Source organism: Sphaerodactylus townsendi, linkage group LG11 (assembly GCF_021028975.2).
Source record: "Sphaerodactylus townsendi isolate TG3544 linkage group LG11, MPM_Stown_v2.3, whole genome shotgun sequence".
NCBI lineage: Eukaryota > Metazoa > Chordata > Lepidosauria > Squamata > Sphaerodactylidae > Sphaerodactylus > Sphaerodactylus townsendi.
In genome coordinates this window covers 6843879-6854826 of record NC_059435.1, presented here as the reverse complement: position 1 = coordinate 6854826, position 10948 = coordinate 6843879, and the positions used below count along the sequence as shown (strand labels likewise).

General features: G+C 44.9%; 1 protein-coding gene across 1 annotated transcript in view; it reads left to right on the top strand.

The window, feature by feature from the left end:
- The first annotated feature begins 11 nt into the window (after window positions 1–11).
- Window positions 12–10948, top strand: part of SDHA (succinate dehydrogenase complex flavoprotein subunit A) — a 66783-nt gene continuing 55846 nt past the window's right edge. The window contains 5 exon segments of the mRNA XM_048510400.1: window positions 12–157; window positions 8010–8118; window positions 8646–8806; window positions 8998–9141; window positions 10492–10656. Of these exon segments, the coding sequence (XP_048366357.1) occupies window positions 95–157; window positions 8010–8118; window positions 8646–8806; window positions 8998–9141; window positions 10492–10656 (642 nt within the window). The 5' untranslated portion in view covers window positions 12–94.

Below are 10948 nucleotides of genomic sequence, written 5' to 3'. Positions count from 1 at the left end.
CCCCTCAGGAAGACGCCGGCGACCGTTATTCCGTCAGGGACCACGCCCCCGTCGCGCACGCGCAGAAGCCCCTGCCCGGGGAACCGGGGTCAAAATGGCGGCGCCTGTGGCGGCGGCGGCTTCGAGGGTCTTGCGACCTCTGTGGGCGCTTCGCTCGGTAAGTGGGCGACGCTGAAATGAAACCCCGCACGAAGTCCGGGAACTTTCCGCCGATGGTGTTTCCGCCCCTCCGTCCAGGCAGGGGACGATGGCCGCGCTCCGCGGCGGTGGGGCTCGGTCGGTCATGGCGGGGCGGGAGGAGGAGGACCGGCCCTTTGGGGTCCGAGAAGGCTTTCCAAAGGGAATCCGCCTCTCCGTTACATCTTCACCTTTATTGCAGGAATTCGGAGCGGCATACAGGGGTTTCCCCTTCCTTACAACATTCCTGTGAGGTTGGCCCAAGGTTACGTCTTTAGCGAGCTTCACAGTTGGATGGAAACTTGAACCCACACCCCACCCCCTAACTCGACATTCCAGCCGTTATCTGTCTCCTGCGTTTATCATCCCTCCTTTCCCCTCAAGGAGCTGAGGAAAAAGCATCATTCCCTCTCTCTTCTTATATATATTTTATCTTCCCAAACAACCATGTGAGATAGCTTGAGTATGTAAAAGTGCCATCAGATTGCTCCCAATTTAGGAGCAGCAGTGGCGTAGGAGGTTAAGAGCTCGTGTATCTAATCTGGAGGAACCGGGTTTGATTCCCAGCTCTGCCGCTTGAGTTGTGGAGGCTTATCTGGGGAATTCAGTTTAGCCTGCACTCCCACACACGCCAGCTGGGTGACCTTGGGCTAGTCACAGTTCTTCTGAGCTCTCTCAGCCCCACCTACCTCACAGGGTGTTTGTTGTGAGGGGGAAAGGGCAAGGAGATTGTCAGCTCCTTTGAGTCTCCTGCAAGAGAGAAAGGGGGGATATAAATCCAAACTCTTCTTCTCTTCTTCTTCTTCCAAAACATCCTATCATTAACAGCCTTGTAAACTGAGGTCTGTGACTTCCTTGACTGAGCGATCCATCCCATATTGCGTCCTCCATTTTTCCTGGTGCCGCCAACTTCTCCTAACGTTATTGACTTTTCCAGTGGGTCTTGTATTCTTGTAATGTGACTCCAGGACAATAACCTCAAATTTGTCATTTTAGTTTAGGGGAAGAGTTTAGACTTCACATGGAACCCCCTGATTAGTCTTTTAAGTGGTCCATCGTAACTCTTCTCCCACACCATCTCTTCCAAAGGAATCAACTTTCTTCCTATCTGCTGTCTTCATTGTCCAGCTTTCCCACCCATACATAGTAATGGAGAATACTATGGTGTGGATTAACTTGATCTTGGTTGCCAGTGACATGACACTTAAGAATCTTTTCTAGGTCCTTCATGGCTGCCCTTCCTAGTGACAATCTCCTTCCCATGTCTTAGTAGTATTCTGCCTTTGGGTTGATGATGGAGTCAAGGAATAGGAAACCTCGACCAATTTCAGTTGCTACCTCTTATTATGGATACCAGAAATGGCAAAAATATCCTGTTTCTGTGGTAGTTTAGGCTGCCTCCTGTACTTCTCTTTGTTCTTTCCCTAATACTCCCCCGTTATAGAAACAGAGCTGGGAGGGTCCTCATTGTTCATATAGTCCAACTCCTTGCAGGAAATACATAACTATTTTCCCCCAGTTACCCCTGTTGTATACTCAGAGGAAGGCAAAAACTTCCAGGATCCCTGGCCAATCTGGCCTGGATGAAAACTCCTTCCTGACTTCAAAACGGCGATCAGCATTAGCCTGGTCATGTAAGAGCCAGGAAAGCCAAGCATAGATTCATCCTTTCCTGCACTCTTTCTCATTATTATTATGTGGCACACCTGGAATCTTGTTCACTTTAGCAAGATGCTGACTGAGAATGGATTGGGGTGCTGTGTGGTTTCCGGGCAGCATTCTCTCCTGACGTTTTGCCTGCATCTGTGGCTGGCATCTTCAGAGGATCTGATAGAGGATCTGGTAGCCCGGAAACCACACAGCACCCCAGTGATTCTGGCCGTGAAAGCCTTCGACAATACGTTGAGAATGGATGATTTATTTGTTTACTTTGTACTTCATCTTTTTCCCCAATGGGGGGACCCAAGCTGGTTTATGTAACTTTCATCCCTTCCATTTTATCCTTACATCAACTCTGGGAGGTAGGTTAGGCTGAGAGTGTGTCACTGGCCCAAAGTCACCCTGCAAACTTCCATAACAAGCGGGGGGGAGGGGGTTAACCTGGGTTCCCCAGATCCTTGTCTTACATTCTAACCACTATACCACACTCACTCACAGGAGCAAATGGGTGTGTCTACCGCTGCCTTCTTGCATCAGAGTACGTGTCTGTTGTCCTTTGGCTTGTTAGGTGTGTCAGAGCAAGAGATGAAGGGTACAAAGCCTGACACAATTCTCAGAGCAATCCTTTGAATAGGCTTGACCTGAGGTAATGCTTCCTAGGATTGTACTGTCTGCCCGAGGCCCATGTGACCTCCTTTGAATGCCTGATGCCAAATTCTCCTGGGCTGCTTCTTCCCTCAAACCCCATGTTCCTTCTCATTGGCAACCAAGGCTGCTTGTAGCACCCTGACAACACATGTAGCCTGACAACACATCCTGTTTTTGACATGCAACTTGGTTGTGTGGAATGTACCGTTGAAGGGTCGTAAGGCATGCCCATGGTAGCCATGATAACCAAGAATCTTCTTGAGAAGGATGGCAGTTGCCATGGAACTTTCTGGGGTTGGTTTTTGAGCTTTTGGAAGTGTCTGTTGGTCAGAAACTGAAGAAGGAACTCTCTCAAGGAGACTTGTGTGAAATGGGAGGAGGACTGATACAGCTTCTCAGTGATGCTCCTTGGGTTATCGGCAGGCTGCATCAAAAATGTCGACAGAAATGTGGCACAAAAATATTTTAAATAGTCAATTGCATCAGAAGGTGATCTTGCAAGGTCTGCAACTAAACAGTGCAGAGGCAATCATGCTGAGAAACTTTGCAGAAACTTTGGTTTGTGTGAACTGATGGGCTGGCAAAGGTATTCATAAGCCAGTCATGCCCCTGTCTTGTCCATCTGTACCCAGAGCACCTAAAAAAAAAGCTGGAGTTGAGTTAGATGAAGTTGGAGTGAAAATTGGGGGAGAAACATTAAGAATTTGAGATGCACTAATGATATCACATTGGCAGAAAATGGTGGAGACTTCAGATGACTACTGCAGAAAATTACAGGAGAAAGTGCCAAAGCTGGATTACAACTGAACATCAAGGAGACAAAAGTAACGACTGCTGGAGATTTAGTCAACTTTAGGGTGGTGGACAGTGAGGAAACGGAAACGGTTGCAGACTTTCTATTCCTTGGCCACATCATCAGCCCAAAGGGAAACTTCTTAAGTGTAAGGCTGTGTCAAGTTAACTCATGCCATAGTGTTCCCTATTATTAAGCATGGGTGTGAAAGCCAGACAGTGAAGAGGGAGAAAGTCGATTCCTTTGAAAGGTGGTGTTGGAAGAGAGTTTTACCGATTCAGTGGACTGCCAGAAGGACAAATAAGCATAAGCATTTTATTGTCATTGTGCACGCACAACGAAATTTACAGCAGCATTCCTCGATGCACACAATTTCAGACTCATACCCCATCCTCACTTTCCCCTTCCTCCACCCATCCCTACACAGCCCCAAACACATCAACACAAAGCCGCAGAGTTTAGCATAGCTGTCTCTAAGCCTCTTTGTCCTAGTTTTGATAGACCTGTATCATCTGCCGGATGGTAACTGTTCAAAAAGAGAGTGTGCTGGATGAGACGGGTCTCTCAGAATATTTTGGGCTTTTTTTAGGCTTCGGGAATTATAGAGTTCTATATATCTAAATCAGTGGGTTTTAGATCAAAGCAAGCCTGAACTAATTCTAGAAGCTAAAATGACTAAACTGAAGCTATTGTCCTTTGGTCATATTCTGAGGAGTCACTGGAAAAGACAGTAATAATGCTAGGAAAGTTTGAAGGCAGCAGGAAAAGAAGACCACCCAGAATGAAATGGATTGACTCTATAAAGCAGTGGTTCTCAACCTTCCTAATGCTGCGACCCTTTAATACAGTTCCTCATGTTGTGGTGACCCCCAACTCTAACATTTATCCATTTTACAGATGCAGAGAGTCTTAGGCGACCCCTTGAAAGGGTCGTTGGACCTCCAAAGGGGTCGCGACCCACAGGTTGAGAACCACTGCTATAAAGGAAGCCACGGCTGTCAGTTTGCAAGGCTGTTAAGGAAAGGGCATTCTGGAGGGCAGTGATTCCAAGGGTCGCCATAAGTCAGAAGCGACTTGATGATGCTTAACACACACAGACCTGTTTTTGAACTGTCTGCATGGTGAATCTAATACTGTTTGTTTATGGTGAATAAAGGCAGGCTAGCTTTAGGTTTCCTTCAGTTTCAGCTCTATGTATCTGTAGATGGGAGTAATTTTCTGTCAGATACCTATATTGGCAAGGAAGTTTAGATTCCTTTGTTATCTCTTGCTGATTTTCCTGCCTCCTTTCTAATCTTTGAGGAATGGAGCATATGAAGCTATCATAAGTATCTCTAAAGAATGAGTTTCACAGGCAGATTTGAGCAGGGTGCTAGCAACCATGTCTGTCATAACCTAAGAAAATGTTATGCTATCCAGCAGAACTGTGAAAGGGAAAATGATCTTGAAGATATAGGACATTGATTTTAGCCAGTACTCAATGTTGGACATTTTAACAAAAAATCCATTAAAGGATTTAAAATAACTTGTCTGCTAGATAATTGTTTTCTGTACTGTGATGCAGTTGGATGCATCAGATTTTTTTCCACAATAAAAGGCTTTTTGAGGGGGGAAAACCCTATCCCAAGATAGGTTAAATAGTTTTCTATTTAAGATACATTATAGTTCAAAGGTTATTCATCATGAAAAAGGGTTAGTTGTTAATTATGTACATGAGGCTTTATTTTCATTCAGGGTTTTACATTTTGGATAGATGAATTTCATTGATCCATTCACAATGTCATGCTCTTCCAGAGATGTCTGTAAGATTATTTTGGGCAATATCCCCATCTAGAGAACATTATCTCAGATGTTTGGTTTTGCTGTTCTCAAAACTGTGAATGCAGAGATGACATACCGCTTCTTCACAGTAAAAATGTTATAGAGTTGTGAAAAAGACCTTAATTGCGTTGTTACTTTGCAAATTTGTTTGCACAGAATGAACCCTTTACCTCTTAAATGCTGATTTTCAAGAAGTTCAATGAATAGAAGATTGTTTGGAGTGGAACAGATTTGCACAAGGAGCTAAGTATGAGGAAGGACAAGCAGTAGAAATGAACATGAAGCCTTTTAAACAGAATATTCCACAAGTCTTCAAATCTTTTTGGGTCTAACCTGAGGTTTATCATATTGTTTTCTCCCTGGAGGAGAAAATCTGTAATGTCAGCAGTCAGTAAAAGAGACCAAGTTTGGAAATATTTTAATGAAGTTCCTCTGTTTCTGGGTAAGACAGACAATATTCTAAACATGAAACCTTAATCTTATTAAGATTACACCAGCAGTCTTTATGCAGAAAAATCATTATTTAAATCAAGTCTTGCTAACTAGTGATTGAACTCGTGATTTACCCTGCAGTAAAACAAAATAATTGTTTCCTTTTCTGTACTATGATAGATTTGGGTGAGTCAAATTAAACCATAAAGCAAAGTACAGTTATGTAAACTTTATCTGAGCAAATAGAATGACACAATAAAACATGATGGCAAACTTCATGAAATTAGACTTTGGATCAAAGAAATCATGTACGTTGCAATATATTTTGTTATGACTCTTCTGGTTCAAGGCGTAGATCTCTATTCTACAGATTAAACATTTCAAGGCATATCCTTCTGCCTTGTTGCATGGCAGATTTAATAAGCAAGAAAAGGCTAAAAAGATTGTGCCCATGTAACAACGGCTCAGTTGAATCTCTGGCCCACCAATTACTACACTGTCTCATATTCAAGGAAATCAGATCCAAGTATGTGAATCTTACTCCTTTACATTTACCCCATCTCCCCGATTTAATTAGATTACACTACTTGTTGGACAACCCTGATCCTTCTCTCTGTATGATAGTGGCAGACTTTCTCCTGGAAATTACCAAACGCCAGTAGATTTCCTTCGACCTAACATTTATTTCCTGTTTTGTATATGCTTTTTAATCCATTTTTATTATTGTTGTACTGTTGTCTATGCCAATAAAGGCTTGCTTAAAAATTAAAAAAAGATTTCAAGGCATATCAGTTTTACCTGGAAAATGTGATAATGTTTTGAACCACAAAGATCTAAATTTTTAGTTGAAATGGAAATAGATATAACTGACAGTTGGCCTTGCCTTTTCCCTCTTCAAATGTTTCTTTACAATGGTGGGTGGAAACTTTGCCTGTTGGAATCCTGCCTGCCCTGCAGCTCCAAAAGTTGATATAGTCATGCTCATCAGAAAAGCTGGCAAATTCCATAACAATTTAGAAGAATATGCATTTAGTTCACATGTAAGTTAGCCCTCCAGAGGAACTGGTTGGCACTGTGTGAGATGGGATGCTGGACCAGATGGACCACAGATCCAGTGGGGCTCCTCTTATGTTTTTATGATGGTCTATGATCTTGAATGAATGTACTTTGAAGACAGTGTGTGTATTATATGTGATAACATACGTATGCTGCAGCTGTCTTCTGAGGCCGTGCTTAGGGTGTTCATACCTTTTGAGCTAGGCAGGTGGCAACTCAAGACAGGGCCTTCTCAGCTGTAGCACCAAAATTGTGGAACTCACTCCCTTGGGGTGTTTGTCTTTCTCTTCCATCATAATCTTCCACCCATGGTAAAGATTCATTTCTGTTCCAAATATTCATTTCTGGCTACCAGGCAATAGTTGTTGAGATCTTCTGGGTCCAAGGATGACCTCTTCAGGAGGGGGCATACCACTGCCTTCTTCAAGGTGTCAAGCATCTTCCTGCTCCCTGTGAAGCATTCACCACCTCCAGAACCCACACAACCAGTCCTCCCAAGCTACATTTAATTAGCCATGATGGGCAAGGATCCATGGATCAGGTGGTTGGCTGCAACCTGCAAGCAACGTGTCCATTTCCTTGGGTTGCTACAATTGAAACTGATCCTAATCAACCAGGCCAGACAGTTTTCTGGAGATCAGATAATGTTTGGCTTTTAATTGTTAATGGCCTTTGTGGCCCTCTTTGGGCCAAAATACAGTGGAACCTTGGTTTTCATTGCCTTCAGTTTTCATCAATTTCGGTTTTCATTGATTTTTTCAGTGAAAAATTTGTCTCGGTTTTCATCGATTTGCCTCGGTTTTCATCGATTTGCAGTAAGGTGCAGGGGTTTGTGGAGAAAAATCACCCGGACAAGTGGCAGGCCGTGTCTGCCACTTGTTGAATGACAATGTCTTGCCCCATTTCAGACAAATCTTAGAGGCGTCAGAAACAGACCTCTTTGGACAGCTGTCTGGTCCGACATTGGTCCACTGGCTCTGAAGCTGGTCCTAGTGCCGTGGTGGCGAACCTTTGGCACTCCATATGTTATGGACTGCAATTCCCATCAGCCCCTGCCAGCATGGCCAATTGGCAGGGGCTGATGGGAATTGTAGTCCATAACATCTGGAGTGCCAAAGGTTTGCCACCACTGTCCTAGTGTTATTGTTTGTTACTGTTTTTAGCATTAAAAACTATGTTTATTCAGTAAAAATGTGTTTTTGGTATGTTTTTTGGAGTGCCTAGAACGGATTAATTGGATTTACATTGATTCCTATGGAAAAGTTTGCCTCGGTTTTCATCAGTTTCGGTTTTCATCAATTCTTTTCGGACAGATTACCAACGAAAACTGAGGTTTCACTGTATATACCAATAAATATACACCAATAAATATCTTGAGCGAAACTGTTCTTGTTATTTCAACTTTTCTTTCTTCTTGCTTCAGCAGGGGCCTGCAGCTGGCCAGGTGTTTTCTCGTAACTTTCACTTCACAGTTTATGGAAAGAAAAGTGCATCTGCTAAAGTATCGGATTCAGTAAGTCTTGATTGACCTCGTCTTTCTGTCCTGTTGTGCTACTTAAAAAGACAAACTACTTCATTACCTTTGTACAACTAAGAGAGTGTCAGCCATGGCTGCCAGATCCTGGGATATCTTTGATAAACATGGCTTTTTGGGTGTTCATGTATGATAATGCATGCTCCTTATACTGTTAGAGCAGGACCCAACAAATCCCAGTCGCCAGCATGCCATGGCGCCTAGAAATTTCACTATGGCACATAGCATTTAGGACATTGAAACGCAAAACCCTGACAACTGAAATGAGACTAGCTTCAAGGCTGGGTCATAGGGCCAAACAAAAATTTGTCTCAAGCACAGAAAAGCACAGGAAGTTGCCATATGCTGAATCTGATGTTAATCAAGCTTCTACCTGCTCAGTTTCAGTGAACTGGCTCCTGAACGGAGCATCATAAAACTCACGTGAACAGACACGAGGTCTGCGCTAGAGGTTTCATCTGCTGATGCATTATGGCTGTTGTTGAGAGTTCCTCCTTGTTTCTCCTTGTCTAGATTTCAACTCAGTTATCACCAACGAATGGTAGCGATTTGTCACGATTGTATGGTAGGTACGAAGTTGATTACAGGGTTCTTGTAGCGCAGCGTTTGGTTTGTCCGAGGCCGGTTTTAACACAGCGTGTGTCACCAAGCTCTTCCCTACCAGGTCCCACACTGTTGCCGCGCAGGTAAGAAACCTTTGCGTTCCACCTTGAGGATTGTGAGGCAGAGGCAGCCAGTGGCCAGCCACCTCCAAATGCCTCTTGCCTTGAAAGCCCTCCGGGGCCACCGTAAGTCGGCTGGGATGACAGCCAAAGAGAAAAAAAGGAGCAAAGGCAAACTATTGGAGGTGGCCAAATGTCTTTTTTTAAATTTCCAGGGTGGAATCAATGCTGCTCTGGGGAATATGGAAGAAGATAACTGGCAGTGGCACTTCTATGATACCGTGAAAGGTTCGGACTGGCTGGGAGACCAGGATGCCATCCATTACATGACCGAGCAGGCCCCGGCTTCCGTCATCGAGGTATAAATGGCAAGATGTTAAACGGGAGTTCTGGCAGAAAAAAGGCCTTTCGTGGCTGTATCAGTTGGTGAAACAAATACACGCCTCTGATGCTGTCAGTCGCTCCTGGACGGTGTGGCTGCAGAGTCAAATTAGATAGGGTAGATTGAACAAACACACATGAAGGGTCCTTATTCTGAATCAGACCCCTTGTCCATCGGGCAGTGCTGTCTACTTCAGGGGTGTCAAACATGTGGCCCAGGGACCGGATGCAGCCCCTTCAGGGGGCTTCCCAGATCCATGACCCTGCTGAGGCACCCCCTCCCCCGCAATACTGATCAGGCAGGCTCCCCACCCCACTGCAGGCTCACCAGTCCAGTGCCATTCTGGGGACAGCTGAGGCAGTCGGGCCCCCCCCCCCCCCCCGGGTCCTGGCTGATCAAGTTCCTTTTATGTCATATCCGGCCCTAGAAACAAATGGATTTGATGCCCTGGTCTATTTACTCTGGTTGTGGCTCTGCAGAGTCCTGGGTGATGGTCTTTCACATCACCTACGGCCTGAGTCTCTTTTAACTGGGACTTTTTGCATATTGAGCAGTGGCTCCTCCACTAAGCCAGGCTCCCTACATTCATTCTGTGCAGTTTGGCACTTCAGCAGATTGTGGAAGTTGCTGAGACGCTTGTATTTCCTAGAATTATGTTATGCTGCATAGCAGAGTTGTGACCAAAGGAGAAGATCTGATGAAACCCGGTGCACTCGCTCTTTGGTCCTGATAGTGGCTTAACAGGCACAGCTAGCTCTGCTTCATTGGTTATGTGCCAGTGTATACTTTCCTAATCCCTTCTAAGCATAGCCCAAGGTCCCCAGACAGAGCATGGTGTATGTAGCAGCAAAATGGCTGCCACAAAATGGCTTCCACAGTAGGTGGAGCAAGCCATAAAATAATTGCCGCAGTTTACCTTCAGTAACACAGAGGAGATCTTTGTGCTGGACTGGCAGCTTTTACCAGAGCAACTTTTTAATTAAATCCGTACAGCCAATTTGACGCCTTGCTGGGAAAAAGCCCTGTCTGCCCCCACCAGCTTCCTAAAGACGCTTGGCGGGCTCTAGAAAAGATGTTGGGGGGTCCACAGCGCCCACAGACATCGTATTGGAGACCCCTAGAATAACCTGTTTGAGCCAAGGCGTGTTAGCCGGACCAGAAATGCGTGCAGTTGCTGCTTTCTCTTTCTCCCTTTCCTTGTCTGTGGCAGGCTTCTTGTAGAAGCCGCAGTATTTTAAAGCTTAGGCAGCCCTGGTTTCCTGCTCGCTTTCCTCGTCCTGGTGCTTGCAATTAAATGGCGAACTTGCTGTCTCCTTGGATTCCTCAGCTGGAGAACTACGGCATGCCATTCAGCAGGACTGAAGAAGGGAAAATCTACCAGCGCGCCTTTGGAGGACAGAGCCTGAAGTTTGGGAAAGGGGGGCAAGCCCATCGCTGCTGCTGTGTGGCGGACAGAACGGGCCACTCCCTCCTGCACACGCTCTATGGACGGGTAAGAGGCTGCCGGGGGGTGGCGAGTGGGATCAGGCTCCTTGGGTTAATAGCTAACAGGAACAGTTTCAGAATTGATAGCTGTATTGTTTTTATGTCACATGGTTACCCAAGAAAGTATCCTGCTGGCTCAACCCTATCTTCCTTGTACTCACAGGAAAAGTAAAGAGAAGGCTGTACAGGTTATATGTTTTCATTGCAGAAGTATTCTTGGATTGTACAACAAGATACATGTGGATTCTCTCCTCTGTGGGTTTCAATTTGCTGTTTTCAGATTACTTTATTTTATTTAC